We start from the raw sequence: 22,366 nt of genomic DNA, 5'->3' as shown, positions 1-22,366 counted from the left end.
ATGTCAAGCTAATTGACTTATCATCTCTGTTATCCTCTTGTCCCGTTACATTTTGGGATTATGCTGGCAGTCCTTCAAATGCTCTAAGTTGTGCTAGTGTTCCAGGATTTGTTAAAAGTCAGTATTGTTAGTACAGAACATCTTAGCCATTTTGTTAGGCATATGTTATGTGGTGCTACTTAATTTTGAAAAGGCTTACCTTCAGCAGGATGCTACCTCATTTTTTTTCTCAGTCACACATTGTAGCTTTTCTATTGCATAAATTTCAGAAATGTTTTTTGAAAGTATTGTTTGTCTAAATACTGATACCTGTGGATGCAAAAGTGAAACCAATCTTCTAAACTGCTTCAAATAGGCAGCCACCTGATTCCTTCCTCGCATAACTTCCATTTTCCTCTTCCAAGAATCCTTAAAGTTTATTACTTTTTTCTATTTTATCTTGAGGACAGGGAAACTGCCACAGCAAAGAGCCTTTACACCAGCTTGCAGCTCCCTAGGCTAATGTGGTAGTCATGGGTGGGTTCTGGCCCTTTGCATGGATTTGAAGTAAAAGGAGTTGAGAAGAGCTAGGTTCTCCAGCGGGCAGCCCAAACAATAGAAGAGAACAAAACTAACTGTAACTGGTGGGACTTTAGCATAGAAAATTTTCAACTTTGTATGTTAGGCTTTCCTGGAGTGTTGTTCAGTAGGGGAGCTTCCCACAGAGGAGGATAACAGCCCTTTCTGAAGGGGGCTAGTGTGAATGCTCTATAGCAGAGCGTCATCTTAATGCACCTCTGCTGCAGATGCATGTTAAAGATGGATGCTCAGTGTGAAGCATGAATGATGTACAGATCTCCTTGTGGAAAATGAACAATATCCAAAACATACAAAATTGTTAGGTATTAATTTTGTTCTGTGGGGAAATGAACAGATTTAGCGTCTGTGTATGCATGCACATGAATGTACATATATGGATGTATACATAAATATGGAAGTATGGTTTCCTAAAGGATTCGAAAGTACCTTAACTTGAGTTATCTATTCCAACTGTAGTGACAAAGTAAATAAAGCAGCCACTGTGCAGTGTGGTATGCCAGTATGGGAATGCATTGCCTTACCTGGGTCTTTACATTGCAACCACTGTTTCAGTTACCACTTGGGGGAGACATTAAAATTAAAGCTTATCTTCAGAGCTCTGGTAGTGGCCAGTGAAGGTCACCTTTTTCCAGGTTGCAATGTTTGGCACATGGTGTATTAGATCTGTGCACTACTACACTTCAATTGGTTTGAATGGATTGTGCTAATGCTTTCCCAAGTGTCTTTTTCATATTCCTCCAATTAAAAGATTTCTCTCCATTGCTTTTTTTGCCATGGTTGGATCATCCAGTCTAGCTTGTCTTAGGACAGGCACTAAACTCAAAGTCCCCAGTGATAAATAAAAGTGTTTGTCTTCAGGCATCCAGCTTCATGTCTTGAAGCTCCTTGGAGACAAACTAAAGCTGGAAATAATGATGCAGATCTGTAATGAGCCTTAAAAAAATTTATCATTGTTTTAGTCAGCACAAGAATTACACAAATCCAACTGTAATAATGAGTGAACCTATTTCATTGCATCAGAGTCTCTTCCTTATATGTGGCTCAAGGTAGTGTTGAGATCCTGCATCCCCTCCCCAGTACGTGACTTCTCTGAGACTTTGACTGGCTGAGTGGCCCTTTCCTCTCTCTCGACAAGCCTCTTTCTTCCTGCCAGGGTTTCTGTAGTTTGTGTCATGCCTTGCTCTTATTCTCTTCTGCTCTCGATCCCAATTCTGTTGTCAGTCCTTTTATTTTTATCAACTTCTTAATCTCTTTTAAAGCCTCTATGTATCAGCATCTAGTTTCTTTGTTCTGCCTCTGGAAAATATCACTGATCTGCACCCAGGTGCTTGCAGAGAGGGTGAAGAAAACTGGCTTCTCTGGGCTTCAGCTCTCCTCTTGCCTCTCTTTGAAGGTGAATCGTTCGTGGTAATGACTTGCTATCGTTACCTCCCTGCGGAATTTTGTAGTTAAAAAGTAATCTAATGACAGTGCGCAGTCTTCCCTCCACTTTAGGGGACCCTGTGATGATGATTTATTTATCGTTTTTTGTGGCAGCAGGAGCTACGAACCCCTGTCAAAGATCAGGGCTCCACTGTGCACATGAAGGCTGTGCGATGTAATGGAAAGATGGTCGCTGTCTCAGTGAATTTGCAGTTGAGGTGTTGAAGTGTTTTGCTTTCATGTGCCAGGAGCGTTTGAGACTGTTTAACTGAAGGAGAGAGGGTGAGCTGGGACAGGGGTGCAATAGCAGGTCCTTTGAGAGATGCTGCGAAGGGGGTCTTTAACGGATTTGTACGGTACATTACTTGTGCAACAGTATGTCAGATGTTAAAAACCCAAGAGTCGAAGGAACAGGCGACAGTAATGGACTTCCCTTTGTTAGCAGAGAGCAATGATTACAAACTGCATCCAGGAGCCTGCCAGATAAACAGTTTGAGAGAGAACATGACCTATACGAGAGCAAAGACGCTTCATTAAAATTAGCTCTTCCTGTCATGTGCACAACTGCTTCATGGAGAGGAGGACTGTGGTTGTGTGGATTATGGAAGATCCAGACAAGCAGGCTGCCGAGTAAGCTGTCATGTGCTATGACACCGAGTAATGCAAATCAACTCTGTTCCAGGAAAACCATTTCCATGTCAGCCTATACATGAAAATTATCTGACTTGAACAAGGGTTTCTTTATGAAGTTAAGAGAATTATTCCTAAGGATTGGAATTTGTCTGTGTCATGGAGGAATGGCCAGAATGGACTTCAAAGTGGAGTCAGAAGATGAGATAATGTGCAGCAAGCACTTTTTTTTATAACCAGCAGCCCAGAGAGGAACATGTCAGCTTAAAAAGTATATTTCTGTCTGAACAGTCCAAACTGCTGTTTTACAAGTAATGCACGGTGTTACTGCATTTTTCAGTGATTAAAGAAGGAAAATACCTCTCAGTCCGTTCTGCTGTGGTTTTGACACTTTGTGCATACCCAGTGTTGCTATTCCTGCATGTAGGCAGTTGCTCAGCCTCCGGATGGCTTGAATGGGTGATTCAGAGCTCCAGGAAACCCCGATTGCTTTTGTTTTGCTTTTAATCTGGGTGGCACTTGGGAGCAACACTTGAGCCCACTTTTTTTAGGCAGTTTTTTGAGTTCAGAGAATCTCCTTGAAGTTTGCTTCCTGCGATCTTTTCATCCAGTCTGTTTGAAATTCTGCTTTTCCTTTGGCTTTGTTTGGCATCTATTCAACTACCTTCTGTTTCATAGTAGGTATCAGCCTTTGTTAGTGGCCCACGATAGCTTACTTGGGCTTATGATGGTGATTGACTGCTCAAGCACACTGAAAGGGGATTGAAATAATTTCACTGCTCTTCCTGTCTCATGCCTATGGTTGCTAAAGGGTATTCTGCTAGTGCTGGGGTAGGGAATAAAAGTTATGCATATTCCTTACTCTGTCTACTTTGTCTCTTACAAGATGAATTCACATTATGAAAAGGACTGAGTTACTCCTCTTTCCTGTAGGCTCAACTCTTGTCAGTCCATAGGTACTCAAGAAGTCATGAATAACACGCAAAGGAAAAAGGAGGCTGAGTTTAACTTCTGTATTTCCACAAGCCTTTGAACCCCGCTTCTGTACTTCCACTCACTGTTCATGTGTGCAGGAGCCTTGAGGTTGGAGGGATTGTCTCTTCTTCCCTTCAGAAATTAATGATGTTGTTCCTTGGTGACCGCAGTGCTTTGCTTCTTTCCACGAAGGGAGCTCCGAACACCCTTCACTTTAATTCTAGTGGTATTAAATCATGCAGCAAATCACAGAACTCTGGACTCGCACTATTTAGATGCATGTATGGTACCTTTTCCTGTTTAATTCTGGGCTCTGCAGACAGCACTGATGTTATTTTGTGATGTAGCAGATTGTCATTTGTTCCTGAAGCATTCTCGCTTCTAGTGGGTCATATATGCTGCTTCATGTGGCTGGTTCAGCCACCCACCGGGACGTGGGATCATTCCTCCAGAGGGGTTTATGCCTCCTTTGTACCTGAATGGTGTGGAAATGAAATGTGTACGTGTGAAGTGTAATATAATAATTTGTGGTGGTTTTTATTTGTTATTGGGAATGATGGAAAATGAGAGAACCAGAGGAATGAAAATCTGAGCAGGAAAATAAAAATAGAGGCATCCTTTCTCCTTGTGGCATCAGAGTGCTCCCAGTTTTCAAGTCATGGGGAGCAGGCAGAGTCTCCAGTATTAATTTCAAGTTTATCATAGGCTGTCTGGTACGTACAGTATTATAGCATCTTTCCTGTAATTAAGGGTCAGACAACGTTGTCATTGTCACCCCCCTACCATAATGGATTAGAACTTGTGTAAAATAACTAGCTGTGAGCTGAGTTTTTATGTGAGCTCTCAGACTGAGAGCCAGCGCTTCCTTTATTTTTAATCTGGCATACTTAATTATAGGTGGGTCTTAGAGCACCACAAATTAAGGTTGTGTGATGCTCCCATTACACAGCTCTATTTTTGCTTGCCTATTGCTTCATTGAACTCTAAGCAGCTGGGCTTGAAGTTTTCCAGGGCTGGTGTCTTCTGTACGTGGAATTATTGAAAAATTTCAGTTAAAATGAGCTCCATAATTTCTGAGACAAAGGCTAAAGAAAAATGTTGGTTTGTTTTATTTTGGGGATTTTTCTGGTTTTTTTTATTACTCTTTAGAGGTGGTGTTTGATTTTTATATTAGCTTTGATGCAGGGAGTCAATATTTGGTGAGAGGAGGTGGTTTTTGTCAGTGGATGTACTTTTTGCCTTTCTTATGCAAATTTGGGCAAATTGTAAGTCTTTGAAAAATCGCAGTTAGCACACATTCACTGGAATCTCTTGTGTTTATACGTAATTCTAAGCTAATATTTCTGATTCTGTCTTTGCTAAGCACATTCCCACCCTTTATCTGTGCCGAGGGTTGACCAGGCAGCAAGTCCTTGAGAGCAGTTCAGCTTGCTCCAATTACAGGGGCTGAGAGAAGCATTTCTGTAATGGATCCCCCATGCGATAGCAGCAATGAGGCTTGGGCACAAGAACTGCAAGCGAGGAGCTTGTCTCACCTCTCCACCAGCCCTTTTCTCCTCGACTCACCCACCACCCATGTGCAGCACTGCTGGAGAGGAGGGAAAGGTTGTGTACTGTGGGTGTCAAAGTGATAAGAAAGGAGGGGGCTTGTGCAAACAATCTGGTAAAAATGGGGTTTAGGGGAGGAGAAAACTGGGATAAATTGCTGCATGGAGGAGGGTGAATGGCTGATACAAACCAGCGTTTGGGTTGGGAAGGGATCGGTTGGGGAGCTCACGACGGGAGGTGAGGCAGAGACTGGGTGAGGGGAGCAGTGCAGGTCTGCTTGAGTGAGAAGCAGAGATTGGGGCGGCAGCAGGTCCATCGATGAGGAAGAATGGGGATGTGGCAGTGCTGCCAGAGGAGCAGATGAGGGCTCACTGATGAGGTGTCAGCACCCAGCAAGGAGCTTAGCATTTTGGTTTAGGAACTCTTCAATTTTGCTGTTTTTTCTCTCTGAGGAGGTATTAGAGAGACCCTCTGACAGGCTGTGCCTCACAGCTCCCTTGCATGAAAGACAACCTGCTTCTTCTGTCAGCTCCACCATTAGCTCACTTGGCAAAGGTCTCTGCCATAGTCCTAGGGTCTTTTGATGACCCCTGGGGATAGAAAATGATGCAATGTGATGGATTTTTAATGAGCTTTTAAAAAAAACCTGAGAACTTGCACAGAAAAATGCATTAAAGGCACATTATTGAGGTTGTAAAGTCAAGCACACACAAGTTAGGAAATGCCAGAACAAAGTTGGGCTGTGGACCATTAATTCAGGCTCTCTGTACGCTATGAAATGATCTCTGGTGCTCTGATCACATCTGTTTCTGGTCGGCAGGACCTCTGCCATGGTCAGTGCACTGGATGGATGGTGGCCCCTTGATGTTAACTTAAAATAATTATTTTGTGTGCTGTGTAATCATGAGGTCTGCATTTATCCAGAACTGTCTAAAGGGAGGTGAATTGTCCTTACGATCTGTCAGAGCTGCTCATTTGAGACTACAAGTGGGGAAGATGCCTGGAGGTTTGTTCCATAACTGTTTTTGTCTATACATTGGTGCCTGCCATATGTATGCTGACAGGCTGGTCTCAAAAAGGGAGGAAGGACTGTGTTCCCTACCTCGCCTTCAGTGGAGGATGACGTCTCGGGCCCAAAAGCACGGGGAGGCATTGAGCCTCTTGAGGCAATTTTGTCTTTCCCAGGGCTTTCCCTGGCAGTGGTGTGACTCCATGCAGCCCTTGTGCCAGCTGGTTTTTAATAGCACTGAGTGGCTGTACGTACTGTTGCTGTTGAGGAATGTTGTACAAGACCTGAACTCTAAAACCAGTTCCCTGACAGCAACAGACATCAAGCAACTTGTCTGATAGACCAGAACTGCATGGATTAAAAAATGACAGGCAGCTGAAGTACGTACATGCTAGTGGGAATACAACTTGGCTTTGCCTGCACAGCACATCACTACTTGATGTATATGCTATATAACATTTCAGGAATTCGGCCACCCTAGCATTGCAATCCCTTTTTGACCCTATGAAATAATGGGCCAGTGGCCTAGTGAGTACCGCCTTTATGATAACGAAAAACCACAATGGTCAGGCTCCCAAGCAGACTTTCCTCCCTCGATTTAAGCATGAAACTGCATCCCTCATCCATACCATTACTTCTGGTATGTAGAAATGGTTGAGATGCATACAGAAACAGGTGCCATGTTTTCTGCAAATGGAATTGCACCACTAGGATATGAACTTGTATAACAATTAGACTAATTAAGCTGAAACTTTGTGTCCTTTTAATTATGCAATTAAGATGTCCAATTACAAAATTAAGATATGTAGTTACCTGGGAAGGGAGAAAAAAAACCTTTATGAAATTTTACTATGGTTTCTGAGAACTGTGTCTAGCAATACACGTGTTCATGCAAACTTCAGTCTTCCTGGCTGGAGCAAGAACACTTATGTCCTTGAGGTGGTACTGTTTTCTTCTGTGTGCCTCACAGTATCTGTGTGACTAAAAAGGGAGAAAAGGAAATTGGTCTTTAAGAAAGGTGTTGTACCAGTGGTCCTAGTGAGTGAAAGGAATACTCGGCCTGGGGTTAAGGCAGTGGGGTTGAGACATTAGAGCTGAGCTTAGCTATCAGCTCTGACCCAGGCTTCCTGTGGACATCGTGTATGGCCTCACGTATGCACCAGACCCCAAATCTGCTCTGGACTCCCCTCCTGGCAAGGAGACCACCCTTTGTGCTCACATGGGGTGGAGGTCCCACCTCCTTTCCCAAAGATATATATAAGTTGCTATAAGGAGGCAACAGCTTCTGCTGCTGTTGACCTTCATCACTTTGTTTAAAGGTGTTGAGCCAAAGATGAAGGGCTGAAGCTGTGGATTTATGACTCTTCTTCGTTTGCTCTTTATTTGGAAAAGTCACCGCCCAGTGTGAAGGGGCTGCACTCTGAGAGAGGTGATGAAATATTGTCATTGGCCTGCTGTACGGACCATCTGTCTCTCCCAGGGCTACTCTGGAGCATGGTGAAGTGTGTTGCTTTTCTGCATGGGCTTTTTCATTTAGTTGGCCTTGATTCACTGCTAATTTTTTTTTTTCTTTTTTTAAATCAAGGCAACCCCCAAAACTTTAAACACACTCTGACAACCTGCAGCCTTATTACAACCAGTCCCTCGAGCCTATCGGTCCTCTTAAGATAAGAGACAATAAAAAAATTGTTCAGCAGACCAGAACAGTATGGATTAAAAAATGATTGTTAGCAGATAGATGAGGTATAAATTTAATCTTGGGCATATAATTTGGTCCTTTCCTGCACGTTATTCCTGGTGCATTAGCAAATGTTTCAATGAAATAATAATCCTATGGTCATTTAGGTTTTGCAGCTGGAAAACATCTGCCCTTGTGGGGGCAGATGGTGCAAATGTGTGTAATGTCTGTCTTTTTCTTGTGCAATTATGTAAAAATTAAAACACTGGGAGTGCATGCAAGTGATTAAGGAGAGCAAGTGTTAAATGGAAGTTCTCATTATCTCTGAAACTGGTATTACAGCCCTACAAATTCATAGTTAAAAAGTATAGATTTGTTGAGCTTGAAAATGAAATTGCAGTGCTCAAATAGCCTTATCCCAAACTGGCTAAAGTCTCTTTTGAAGCTTTCCTCTAGAATGTACCGAAATTATACTTGTGGATTTTCTGTGTCTTTTTTTGTGAGGAATAGTAATGATTGCTTACTCTGAGCCTGGTATTCTACACAACCAAGTGTAGTTCCTTTCAGCAAAAACCTCCCCTTCCACTAGGGGTACTGCTAGGTAACAGTAAAGGGCAATTTGGTAACCTTTGTCGACCAAGGTTAGAACAGGTTGTAAGAGGGACTTACATTCCCCATTTTTCTCTTCTGCTTCGTGAGAGAGTGCTTCAGGACCTACCTGTCTTTTGGGGATGGACAGCTGATTTAATTTTGTGTTTTGTTTTTCTTTTAGTGAGTACGCTTTCTGGAGGTAATAACCAGAGGTGGTTGTGTCCATCTGGGGGGGTATCTGCTTTGGCTGCAGTACTCGCCCACTTGCAAGACTTGGGTTCTGCGTGTTCCTCTGTCGGAATGGGACCAGATAATGATTTTTCTATCTTGAATATCCTGAGCTGTGACAAAAGACTTGCGTGATGGCAGCTCTCCAGTGACCCTGCTGCAATATTCATAATGCAAAATTTCCCAGAGAGGGCTAAGAGCAGAAAGTCTAACTCTGTAGCCAGCCTGGGGATATCATCAATGTTTTGGTGAGACTGTGCTCCCAGGAATGCTTGTATATTTTATATAAGCCATCATTGTAATGTTGGGGAGGTTACCATTATTTTGTATATTATCACTGCTTTGTGAGCAAAACGCACCCCAATGTTAACTGGGATCTGGTTTGGGTATATGTAAATAGAGGCAAATAGGTGAAAATGCGTGATGATTATCTCTTGTTTGGCAGGAATGATTTCCATTATCTCAGCAAAATACTTTGTTTTCCCACTCAGTCTTCCAAAATAACACACCTCCCAGCTGCCAACAATGAGATTAAATAACATCACTTTTTTATCTCTGAGTGTCCTAGTTTATAGCTTTCAGATATTATTAGGTTGTGCACTACTTAAATGTAGAAGGAATGACGCACTTTCTCTATTGAGAGAAATTTGGGGTAATTTCAATGGTATGTTGAACTCTATGATGCAGAGTTGGAAACTCTGTAATGTTATCTGCTACACAAATTGATGGGACTTAATGGTAGACTGTATAATACTTTTTCTTGCAGTGCTGATCAGTACTGACCTGGCTGGGCAGATGGCTAGTTCTGTTGATTATATACCCATCACAACTTACGTTAATTATCTGTTGATTTTAACTCTTTCTCCTTACTTTTTGCATGGTGTTTTGTGGAGAGATGCTCATGTTTCAGAGAGCTTAAATCTGCCATGCTGGCCTACAGGAATGTATTTGGCATGTTAACTTTCTTTTAACAGTCGTGTTTAATATATACAGAGAGCATCTAGCTCTGAGAGGCCATCTGAACGTCTTCAAAGAGTTATTGAATTGTTTATTGATCTACTTCATTACTGCTGTTCCTCTGGTTCCTTTTGATGTCTTGTCACTTGCTCAAAATATAATGCCAGGCTTTTAAATTAATAGTTGTGCAGGAAGCCCTACATGTGTAAATATTAGGATATGTTTCTCCTTTGAGTGAGAATGTGCTAGACCGTCCAGTAAATATTGCTGCCATCAGCATTTTATCCTTTTTTGTGCCCCTCCCTTTGCACAAAGACTCCTTCCTCTCTTAAGAAAACTGAAGTGTCTGAGGTTTTATCTTTTAGGTTTTATAACAGCAGTCTAATCTTTTATTCTGCCATTGGAAGCTTACAGACTAGTTCCCTGCTTAGGAAAAGAAATTTGATTAATTTTCCCTCCTTCCCTTTAATCTTTTCCATGTGTGTCTCTTACATTTGTTAAATTCATGGATTAAAAGTGCCTGCTGATTTTTTTTTATTTTTTTTTTTCTCCTTTCGTTAATTTATTTAATCACTTTTTGAAGCTTTTTAAGATTCTGGAATAGACAACATCCCATGGCAAGGAGTTCCATAGCTAGTATATGATTACTTGGAAAAGTGCTTCATTTTTAATCCTGCCACCTGAATATTCCTTTGTGGATTTTAATTATTTTTTTTAATAGTGGGTAATAATTCTTTTATTGAATTTTCTAAGCCATGCAGGATCTTAAATATGTTTGTCATATCCTGCATCAGTTGCTTTTTCCAGGATTAAGATTATATCCTGTTTGCTTATTCCTTGTACAAAAGTTGTTCCATAATCTTTGGTTGTCTTGGTCACCTCTCAGTATCTCTTCTATTTCTAGATTTTGCATTTGATTTAGCCCTTCTAGTCCATTGGCTGCTCTTCTACCCTTAGTGTGCACCCACAGCAACAGCAGGAGGTTGCCTGATAATCAGAATAATTTTTGTGATAAATTAACACAGAAGCGTGTTAAGTGGCAGAGTGAGAAATAAGACTTCCTGCTGGTGATAAGGCAGGCTTGGAACTGTTTCATTTAGATGTACAGCTTCTCCAGACAAATGTCTTGTGACTGCCTACAAGGCAACCCTGTCTGTTTGCACTCTTCCAGCTTCTAGCCCACCTCCCCTTCCCAGCAACAAAACCCAGCCACCGTTTTCCCAGTGCGCTTCTCGCGCAGCTCTCTGAGTTACTGGCCAAGTGTGTGTCATGGGTGTGCTGAGTAGCCGAATCACATAAATTAGCCTGATGGAGTTATTGGTTGCTTCTGGCTGAAAAGGCAAAGGTTTGTGCCATGAAGCTGTCAGATTCATGTATTGCTGGTGTTCGTTGTGTGTTACACAGGACATTTTTTTTTTTTCTTTTCTTTTTTTAAGAAGCCTGCAAGCCACTCCTTCCTTTCTCTCCCCCACCCGAAATGGTGGGAATGAGCTGAAATATTGCAGAGTTAGGGGGAAAAAAAAAAGCTCTTAATATTTAAGGTTGCAGAAAGTAAGCTGTTACATTAGAAATGGTCAAAGTCAAGGTTACCTGTGCAGCGTTAGAGCTTCCTTCATTGTGCATGCAGCTCCGTCAGTCTTTAAGCACTTGCATACTGTTTTCTTTTCTGCAAAACTATGGATACTTCAACAATACCAGAAATGTTGTGAAATCATAGGGTAGAGCTAGATGTTTTTATTGATAAGATTTCTTTTTTTTTTTCCTTCTGGCCCTACCCTTTTGTTGTTTTGTTTCAGTGTATAGCTTGACTACAGTGCTTCTGTTTCCCATCTCATTGTAAACCATGTTTCCTTACCTTTTGAAAACCTACTTCAAATGTAACTGAATAAAAAGCAGGAGAGAAAACCGTGTTAGGAGGGGAAAAAGGAAAGCAAATCCTCAGCTGTGTGGAGCTGCCAGTAATGTTCAGAAGCTGACAAAGATGAACTGCTCATCTAAGCATAAATAGACTTCAGAGTCTGTGTGTTTCTTGCCTTGTGAAACTGGGTGCACTGTACCCATTAGTTTTGTTCCTTTTTAAATATTTAGTGATCACAGTGTTTACTTTGTGTAGTGTAAGGCCCTGTTGCAGTCACTTTTCACTTTGCAGTACGTGAAGACCAGGAGTCTACAGTGTCCAGTCTGCAGTAAAATTAGCAGTTAACTGTAGACCAGCCTGGTGTTTTGTGATCTGCCATGTATTTTACAGTGAAAACATCCAGGATAAAATGCCACAAAAGTGACGAGTTTCCATTGAGAGAGATTTTCATCTGTTTACACACTGAAGATGAAGACTTTGCTATGACACAAAGACACTTCAGGAAGATTTCAAGCAACAGCAAAAAATCCTCTCTTTGGGGAAGAAAATGTATCATGTAGGCTGTTTTGTCATTTTGAAGTTAAAACATTTTTTCCCCAAGAGTATTAGGTGTTTCAATAAGGAAAAACTATATTTTTTTTAAGCTGTTAAGTAGCCAAAAAGTCAATAATATGACTATTGCTATTTAAAAATTACCAAATCTCTATCTTCTGATTTTGATTTTTGTAAAATACCTTCACAAAAGGAAACCCATTAAGAGAACAGGTACTGTGCTGCAGGAAATCATCTCAGGAAACAGAAGTACAAAAGGCTACTAACTTGATACTTAAATCCCATTCTGCTTTGCTGGTCATGTGAGGTTTAATTATCTTAATTTTATATATTTCATTTCACAACACCATTCTTTCCTTTCCTTTTCCTCCCGCTGGAGGAAGGGACCATTTTCTGACACCAACTCTTCTTTTCTCTCCCGCCTCCTCCCTGACCCCCAAGAATTGTGTGCTGTTTGCCCATTAGGTTAAATCAGAATATTCCTGCCTGCATCATGGAGGGTGTTTCCAATGAGACATGCGCCAATTATTGGACCTGAAGGAGAAGAGGTCCAAGGCTGTACACTGGCATTGAGGAAGTCAGCCCATTGGGATCTGAGAGCGTTGCTTCTGCTGCCTCTCTCTGCCGTTCAGATGACTTGCAGACTCGATAGACTAAAGCAGTTGATATTGTGACCCCTACCCTATATGCAGTTCACAGTTTTTCTTTTGGGCTAGATTTAATTTGCTCCTCAGGACTAAACAGTCTCACTGCACTTGGGGTTCAAAGCTGAAGGACTGCTTTTTAGTTCAGACCTGCCCTGGTAAGAGATGAAGGATTGGAGAAGAGCTTCAAGTTCAGTTTCCTCTCAAAAAAGTGTGGTTGCATGTGCCAAAACTGCATCGGACACAGAACTATCATGCAGAGGGAGAGCTTTGAAACTATACTATTGCTCTGAGCTAAGGTATTAATATAGACACAGACTTTATTAATCTTAAAGATCTTTTGCCCTGGTCCTTCTAGTGATAGTGTTCAGCATGATAGTATTCAATATTACTGTGTCTTTGGTTAATCAAAGCTGCTGCTGTTAGCTCCTGCTCTTTCAGATTTCACTAATTGAAGTTCACTGACTTAAATCCATTGTTTGTATTAAGAAAGGGGGAGGGGAGGAAAAAAAGACGACTTCAGGGTTGGATTTTTCCTTTTTCTTTTTTTTTTCCAGCATTGTCCCTGTCAACATGTCACAGTTTCATCTGAAACAAGGGATGCATTAAGCTTTTCTGTCTGGGTTTTGTTTCCCTCTATTTTTTATATTTGTTTAATTTGCTGACTGGCAGTTGCAAAATCACTTAATCAGCATATCTGGCCCAAATACTAGGCTTGACTTGAACTTACTGACAGTGTCTTGGCTCATGCACAACTGAGACTAGTTTGAATTCTTGTTCTGTGATCTGTATAGGTAGCGGTGATGGAAGAAGAAGAAAATAATACTCTGAAGATCTGTCTTGTTCCTTTCCCAGCTGTGCCACAGTAGTCAAACCCCAAATGCCTGTTTTGATCTCATTTGTAACCTCACGTAGCTTTGAAGAGTCACTTCTGACTTACAACACCCTCTGTGGGAAGAGGAGCAGCTCTCTTTCCACTGCTCAATTTGCAGGCCTATGTTTGAGTCCCTTCATTCTTTTGCCCTCTCTGAAGCACCAGAGTATTGTGTTTATTTCTGTGACCAGAGGAGCTGCTAAGCAATGTCACCACATTGGCAGTACTGTTTGGCCAACACAGAAAGCACCTTCTCCCTCTCTGAATCCAGGGAAGTCATCAGAAGTAATTACTATGGTAAATTCTATCATGACAAGATCCAAAATTAACTTACTACCTTATTTGTTCCAGGTACTCCACATCTGCATTCTCCAAACTAAGCAAAGTAGGGATCCGGCATCCTCCACCTCTTCCTTTCATTGGAAACCTGCTCTTTTTCAGTGAGGTAAGATACGGGTTTCTTTGTATCTATCCAAAGTGATGGGAAGAGTGGACAGAAGGTAAGAGGAATTGAAGGGAATCCTACACTTCAATGGTACTGTCTCTTCAAGCATCTGCCTCTGGAAAGAGCAAGCAAAACTCAGCTTTTTGAGTGAATTGGTAGAAGCAGTTGTGTGCAAGCAGCTTTAATTTCAGGGTAAAATAAACTTGAGGGAAAGAAAATGTGTAAGCTCCTGCAGTTAATTACTTGAGCTTTTCCAAGAAAGTTCATGCCCTCAGTGAAACAAACTTAGTTATGTGAATAGAGCAGATTATATTAACTAGCCCCAACTGGTTTGTTCTGAGTGGTTTTGGCTCCTATGACCTCTCTGTTTGTTTGTGCTTTTGCTGATTGTACAAATTTATTTTAAAGCTTGTAATGTTGCTTGCTCCTAAGCAGTAACTGGAATTAGGTACCACTGAATGCTGCTGCTCTGTCCCCCTAGTATTCGGACTGGGAGGAGGGAGGAAGGGGGAGTATTGGGATTCTGCCTCCGGATTTTGTTCCCTTATTTTTCTCACCCATGCCCTTTCATTAGTCTGCTAATGCTGTATTTTTGTTTCTTGCTCAATTTCAGTAATGCTTCTGAGGGTCCAAGATCTCTTAATAATGAGGAGCTGCAATTTCTCTGCTTGAATCTTACAGTAAAATCTCTCTAGTGTGTCTCTGTTGCAGTCCAGCAACTTTTTCAGGAAATCTGGGCTAACTCCAGCTGCTGCCCAATTTCCTCTTTTAAGTGCATGGTTATCAATATCCATGCTGAGATTTGAATTATTAATGAGAATATAGTGCCTCTTACCTTAGTCTTTGTGGTGATTGTTCTGTCAATATCTGACTCATTATTAGGTAAAACCCATTTAAATACGAGTTTTACATGTACATCTGATTTCATTTAGAAAATAGCATAAAAGGTAGACTTGATTCGCTCTTGATTAATTTGAACTGGAGTTGACAGGGTGACTTTAACATACAGGGGGTGCTGGTGGTGTGGAATACAGACCAGTTCACCCTCACTCTTCTGGTTTCAATTCAGCTGGATGGCATGAAGCTACTCATTCTGTAGCTCTTTGGCGACAAAATCCAGTTATCATTAGTCACCTGCTAACACTTGCTGTAGGAAAAGGTGCCTAGAGACTAAGTTACTTTGATACGTTTTAGATAGGCTTGCCCTGCACCAGTGTACAAATGGAAAGTTTTGCAAACTGTTACCTATGATCTGTTAGGCAAATTTCATTACCAGAATTGCATTCATTAAATTCACTTAAAGCAGGCTAATGAAGAAAAGATAAACTTGATTTTACTAAGTTTTAGGAAAAGAATAAATTAAAGGTAGCGTAGAAATTGTATCTTGGAGTACCAAGAAATAATAATTCCAAACAGGGTTTTGAAACAGAGCCGAGTAATGCAAAACCACAAGCCCCACCAGGCTGTATGTCCAGCACTACAACATTTCACTGTCCATCTTCTCTATAGTCCTATTGCTGCTGGTAGGAACAGGCAGGGATGAGTCCAGACTCTTAGTAATTTTTCTTTCTTCCCTCTTATATTTTGCCATGTTTTCTAGATCTGCTCCTGAGGCTGCTTTCTTAGAAATAGTGCCCATAGCAACGCGCCAGTAATAGGAGGGCTGCTTTTATGCTGTAGGCTGTTCTCTATGAAAGTGTTTTCAGGGATGCAAGTGCTCTCACTGCAGTCACTAGAGGACAGTTTCCACTTTCTCTTCCCCAGCAGGGGAGAACCAGAGATTGCCCATCACCTTCCTGGGGTCAGGGGTGGTTTTAGAGGCTTAGCTGCGAGGGGCACAGCTGTGCATTAGGGGCTGGGGTTATTTTTTTCTTAATAGGAAGTAGCAAAACGTTGTTTGTTCTGTTGCTACATCTATAATGTTAAGAAGTTCTTGCACTTGCATGTTTATGCGACCATGTCTTTTCACTGAACTGTTTTTTTGGAGAGTCTCCCTTTTAAATAGGCCAGCTCCTTCTTGGTATTGCCGATGTGCAGGGAAAGTGCGCGAGCCACCCTCCCAGTAAATCATCAGACTAGCGGTTTTCAACCCATGAACGTTTATTTCAGAGGAATTCATGAATGGTGACTAAGAGGAATGAATATGGGAATCTGCATGTATGTAATTCATACATTTCCAGTGTTGAATTTGGTCTGCAAATAAACACAGCTTGAAAAGCCCTGTGCAACTGTGAGACCAAGAAGAGAAAGGGAAGTCAAAACACTTCAATGTACAGAGCCTTCCAGTCCAAAAAGTGTCCTCATCTCATGGTTTCAGGCTTACCTCCTAGAATATGACTGCTAGAAACTTAAGGAAAAAATAAAGGAGGCGAGGGAGTCCCTTTGACATAATCAAGTAAATCTAGGTCCTGGGGATTTAGGAAAAAACATTAAATATCAAAAGCTCTCAACAGAATCATGGGAGTAAGCAGTATTTTTCAATTTGTAATAGCATAAATTCAAGGATTTGCTTGTCTTCTCCCTTACTTGGTTGTAAATCGGTTCTGCTGAAGTAAGTAGAGGTTCCTGTTTTGCTCCACTGTATATGTGAACAGAGCATCAGGCCTTATCATCCTTTTTCTGCTATTCTTCTTCTGTAAGTGTACCTGAAAACAAATGAACAATGAAAGCAGAATTTGACCAATAGTGCTGGGCTGCAGGGTTTTTAATAAACTTTCAAATGTATTTTAAACAAGAAAATGTCTTCTCCATGAGATTTTTTGAAAGAGTTATTTCAGTGATTTCTTGAACAGTGTATTTTCTTTGAGTAAAATATGAGTTGCTGTTAATATAGTGTCTTTGAGAGAGGAAGAGGAAGTGCTGAAAGTTAAGGGGCTAAGGGAAATGCAACAGGAAAGACTTATCTCCATCACAGAGAAGCAGACTTTAAGAGTTGACTTGGGGAAAACAAAGTTATTTTACTGTAAGTCACCCCTTCTCTCTCAAGTACAATAAAGGGAGATAATCGCACCCTGAAACTAAAACATATCCAAGTTAATCGGCTTATCTCAAAAATGAGAAGATAGGAAATTATTGCAGTTCTGCAGCTGGGAAATTATCTGAGTCAAAGATATTAGATTAAAAATTCTTCTATTGCATGAGAACAATTTGTGGTGGGTAAGTCTGATGTAATAGTAAATATGATTAGGCTGTTTAAAAAACAGCAGCATGTTCAATTTTCCCAATAATGGAGCAGACTTGCAGCAGACAGACCGCTGTTTTGCTAGAAACTCCTGACTGTTGCCCCACCTCCCCACATACTGCATTTTTCCTACCAGTCTGTGGAAAAACATGAGGCTTGTTTGCAATAGCCATGTAATGGGAGACACAAGGGTATACACAGCATGGACTTTCACACATGGATCTGCATGGGCTTCGGAGCAGCAGGTTGCAGAAAAACTAAACAAAACTCTCCTATTAATTCCCAGGCTAATGATTTTATTACGTGACAAATGCTCTGAAAACTGAGAAGGCACACGCGCCGCATTACCCTTCCTCCCAAAGAACCGCGGCAAACACTTGACCTGTTGCTATGGCTGTGCCGTGCTTTTCTCCCCCTTTCCCATCCCTTTTCTAAGAAGGCAGCTATGCTGTTTTTTAAATGTCATCGGCTCTGACATTTGCATGGCTCTGGTCGCCTGGTACTCTACCTGTGTGCACTGCTCCCTACTCAGCCTTCCGGAGAGCAGCACTGTGCTGCTGCAGCCTTGGGGCTGGCGTCTCTGGTGTTTTGGGGTGGTGGTCGATGTGTGGTTGGCTGCCTTGGTTTGGCACTCGGTAGGCGGGATATGCAGTTGTGCCCCGTGTACAGTCGAGTGATGTGCTTTGGGTCCTTATTATGGCATGATCATGTGTTGCTTTTCTCCTATTACTCCTAGCAAGCTCCAGTGATGGTTTTGACTGGCTGTGTGCTTGTATCCCTGCCTTGCATTTTAATGAAAGACATCACGCTCTTTAGTCCCTCTCTGCTTGGACAGGATACTCTTTGTTTACTCTGTTTATTTCTGTCTGGCCTACTTGTAGATCCTGGGCTACCCTGGAGCGGCCCATTTTTGCTGAATGGGAGTGGGGGCTGTGTGGGTGCTTTGTCTTGCTTTCAGTTTGGGATCTGGCTGGACTGTGTTGTTTTATGGCTGATGGGTGAGAGTGGAGAAGGGGGGAGTGTAGGGAGGAAGCAGAGAGCAAACATGATCTTTTTCCACTAAGCATCTGCCAAAAACATCCTTTCAGTTGGACGCAAAGAAAAATAAAAGGCAGAGTCCTTGCAGGAATGAAATTAACCCCATGTCTAATTTTCAGCCGAGAAAGCAGCATGTCAGTACTTGGAGAGAGAGGCTGCAGCGTTTACTGTTCTGGAATTTAATGACACAGCATGTAAACCCAAACAAGGTTGGAGAGAGGCAAATGGTGAGGGGAGCAAAGGGGTGCGGGGGGGGTGGGGAGGGAAGAAGAGGAGCTCTCAAATAGGCTGCGGACCTGGATTTAATTACAAGAATAATATGGCTTACACTGACAGTGAAAGCCTGCATATGGTTTTGTGTTGCTTTGTGCAGATAAACCAGAGGGGAATGGGATAGGGAGTGTGTGTTTTGCCACTTGATAGCTATCTGCGTGGAACCAGAGAGGGTGGACGTGGCATCACCAGCCAACCTGGCTTTACGTCCCCCAGTCTTCTGTGCCATCTACCGTGGGCTGCTGACTGCCTGAACAGACCTCACGAGGTGTCTTAGGTCTTCTCTTACATCCTGAGAACCCCCCCTTTATTGGGAGGCTTGTGTATGATGCATTTCATGTGACATGAATACATGTGGCGTAGATCTAAACCTAGCCATGTCACAGTCTGCAACATGACAGAAAACCTGGGGTTAGACGTGTTTTTATGTGTATATTCATACGTCTATAAAGCCAGTCTTTCTCCCCTTCAAATACGTGTATTTTCCTAGCTTCAGCTGATACTCTGCTACCTCCTTTGATCAGACGTTAGCGTTGTCAGATACCCTGACAAAGTCAGTGCAGTATCTGTTTGTGGGAACCTAATGCAGGAAATCAAGACATTGCAATTAGCTGTCTCCCACTTGAGTAGATGCTATTCGCACCCTTCAGTAAGAGCTGGACCTTTGGTTTTTCAGAATAGTGTTGGGCAGAGCTGTGCCATGGCTCACCCCAGCTTCTCCCTGAGCTTGCTGGGATCTCAGCAGGGTGACCCTGCCTCTGGGGGAGCAGTGTGTACACCTCAAACACTTCTACAGAGGCACGGTGTTATCGGCTTTTTTGCACTCGATGTTTCTGATAGCTGTGTTTGCAAGGCATCCCTGAATGTGATGTCAACTTTAAATAATGTTTATGGAAGCTGGAGACAGTAGTAAGATATACAAAGCAACTGGCAAATTTTACGTGACAGAAGGGGGGTGAATCATTGCTGCTTTGCTGGTGAATAATGGTGACCCAAGCGGTGAAGGTGTAGTGGTCATGACAGATGCTTTTGCTCTTTTGGACTATACTGTTTTTCATGTGAGGGAAGAAATGGGTAACTTATTCCAAGGAGTGGCTTGTTGACTGTATGGCTTCTGCCTAGACCAGCTCCCGCATCTATCTGCTGTGCAGGGCTGGGTGAGTGTTTCCCGTAGACATCAGCAGTGGCCCCTAGAAGGAGATGCAGACCTCACTGATGAACAGCATCATAGTTTTAGTATTCTTTAAGCCATGTTTTGGTGGTTCCTTTTGGCATACTTTATTAAACACTGCATGAGGAGAAGAGGCAATGACTGAGGCAATTGCTAGCTCTATGTGAAGGTTGTTACCTGTTAAGTGGAACGGGGATGACGTGCTCCATGGCAGCATGACGAGTGAGAATAGGGACTATCTGATCATGCTCCTGGCTTTCCCCAGACTACCAGTGTGATTTTTGGGCAAGTCTGACCGGGGCAAAGCTTTCTTATTTTCTGGGTAAACAAATCTCTTTCTTTTGCTTCCCTTTGGGCCTCTTTTTACTCACCTGCAGAATGACGTAGACGGTGTTCTGGAATACATAGGTCTGCTTTTTCATCAGGTTATGGTGAAACACTTTGAACAACTTCTCTGGGGACTTTCTCTGGTAGATTTGGGGAGGCTGGTATCACTGCTGTCTTTAATGGACTGGGCCACTTGAAGGCTGGAGGGAGGTTAAATGATTTGGGAATAGTTGCAGAGTGAGTGGGGCTGTAAATTAATGCCAGGCCTGAGCTCTTGGTCTCTAAATGAAGATGTCGTGAGTAAGGTGGGTCCCCAAGATAACAGTGCCGGAGGACACTTCTCTGCTGTTCCATTCTGTCCTTGACCAAAACCGTTGATCTTTGATGGGTTTTTGGTGGCAACTGAGAAATGAGTACCCAAGATCCATCAGAGCAGAGGTCTGCATCATTAAAACAACACCTGGCTCGTGAGAGTGGTGTAGGGGAAGTTTGCCATGTGTTGTGTCTTTTGGAGAGTATGTTTGCGTGTTCATCACATAACCTTCTGGAACTTGCTGTGTAGCCTTTAAACAGCATGTACTGCTAAATTAAAGCCAGCTCTGGCATGATATGTAGCAGCAGTGAACACAAACCAGCCATGCTACACAGTAGCTGGGTTAAGAGAATGAAGATAATGTATAGTTGCAATGGTAGTAGCATACAGATAGACCCAGTGTAATCACTTAGACTGGAATTTACCTGGGACTGCAGGATCCCTGTGATCATGCACAAGAAGTAGGGACCTTCACCTTGAGGAGCAGCACAATAGTGATGTGACTGAATAGGAGGACTCCTGTAGCTGTTGTAGTAAACTTAATGGGCTTCTACACATGGGCTTAAAAAAGCAGGAATATTTCTTAGGTGTGATTGTCTTCTGTTCAGTTTTGGCTGTAGTCACACCAGTGTGGTACTGGCCTGGAGAGAATGGGACTGGACTAAAAATCTTTCAGTCCTTGAAATTAAAAAGGGAAAGCAATAGACTCAGGGCTGCAACAAATAAGAGCAGTCTCTGCTGTTTTAAATGAAGCTGTAACTTGCTCACACTACCTGTAAATCTGGAGTTTAGTGGCATCATATCCTGCTCACCTTCTTATTGCCATGTGAAGAAATCCATATTCAGAAAACCAGTTCTTCCATGTCAGCAGGATCAGTATGTCTAATAATGGCCAGGTATCAGTTGTAATGCTAAAATTATAGCAGGCTCAGATTGGCTGTTGAGAACAGTTGTTATCCATGAGCCAACAAATTTAGCTGAGTCTTAACTTCATTAGCAGTGTCTAAATGCATTAGCCATATGCTCCTCAGCATATGGGTAAATACATAACAATTTATTTTCATTAGGGTTTTCTTACAAGTGCTGCTAACCCAAGCTCTGCTAGAAATGTTTACAGCATGACACGTCTCTTCAGATAAGAAGCTGGCCTTCTGTACACCAAGTCATCCTGAAAGGGTGGCAAGCAAGATACTTCCCCCGCCGTTTCCGAGAGTAGGAAGGTACAGCTGCTGTGGGTCTTAACCACTGCAGCTATTCAGGCTCAGTTTCTGCAAGGCTTTCTATTAAAATGAGTAATAGAAGGCTTTGGAGAACTGCCTGGTCAAATATGTGCCATTAGATCCCTGGTATTCATTGTGTACTGCCTTCTGACTGCCTACGGTGCACCTTAGGTGGCATCATGTCCTGGTAGCTTTATCTGTATGTAAGACTCATGACCCTCTGCTGCCTTCTTCCTCCGCTCCCTTCCCCAGGCAGGACATAGAGATGGAATATAACTTTCCCTAAGAGGGACTGAGTGTGAAATTGGGTCTTAGTCATGGCCCATAGTCAAAGGGATGCAGTACTGGAAAGGGCAGGGTGCGTTTGCAGGACGGGCACTGGGGCAGGGCTGTGAGGACTTCAGTAGCTGCAGACGTGGGACAGATGCAAAGCAGCCATTGTGTGCTCAGGTTTCTCTTAATTTGTCAGAACTAAGTGAAACATTATTTTCTGGAGCGCTCTTTTTTTGGTTAAATATTTATGTCATTTGATCCAGAAATGCAAGTTGCCTAGAAAGACATGGAAGTGTAAGAAAGGACCAATCTTGTCGGAGAGGTATAAAGATCAAAAGTTAATCTAATTGTCCACGTCCTCAGAGGCCTCAGCACGTGTCTAAGTGTAGACGATAATGTGAAACCAGAATCAACCAGAGCTGGATTCTAATCAGGTTTATCTGAGAACTGACTGGGTTTTTTTTGTGGTTGTTTTCTTTGGGGGGGGGTGTGTGTGTGTTTTAGTTGTGGTTTGTTTTGGGTTTTTTTGGTTGTGTGTTTGGTTTTTTTTGTTTGTTTGTTTTTTTAAGGAAAGAAAAAA

At 42.2% G+C, this 22,366-nt stretch overlaps 1 protein-coding gene across 2 annotated transcripts in view; it reads left to right on the top strand.

Moving 5' to 3' along the window:
* TBXAS1 (thromboxane A synthase 1) overlaps positions 1 to 22,366 on the top strand; it is a 242,772-nt gene that overhangs the window by 52,667 nt on the left and 167,739 nt on the right. For both annotated transcript variants that reach the window (XM_075051801.1, XM_075051800.1), the window contains exon 4: positions 13,897 to 13,990. In XM_075051801.1, the coding sequence (XP_074907902.1) occupies positions 13,897 to 13,990 (94 nt within the window). The remainder of the gene's footprint in view (positions 1 to 13,896; positions 13,991 to 22,366) is intronic.

The sequence above is a fragment of the Buteo buteo genome, chromosome 19 (assembly GCF_964188355.1).
Source record: "Buteo buteo chromosome 19, bButBut1.hap1.1, whole genome shotgun sequence".
Taxonomy (NCBI): Eukaryota; Metazoa; Chordata; class Aves; order Accipitriformes; family Accipitridae; genus Buteo; species Buteo buteo.
Note: the sequence above shows the minus strand (reverse complement) of the source record. Positions and strands in the feature narration are given on the sequence as shown.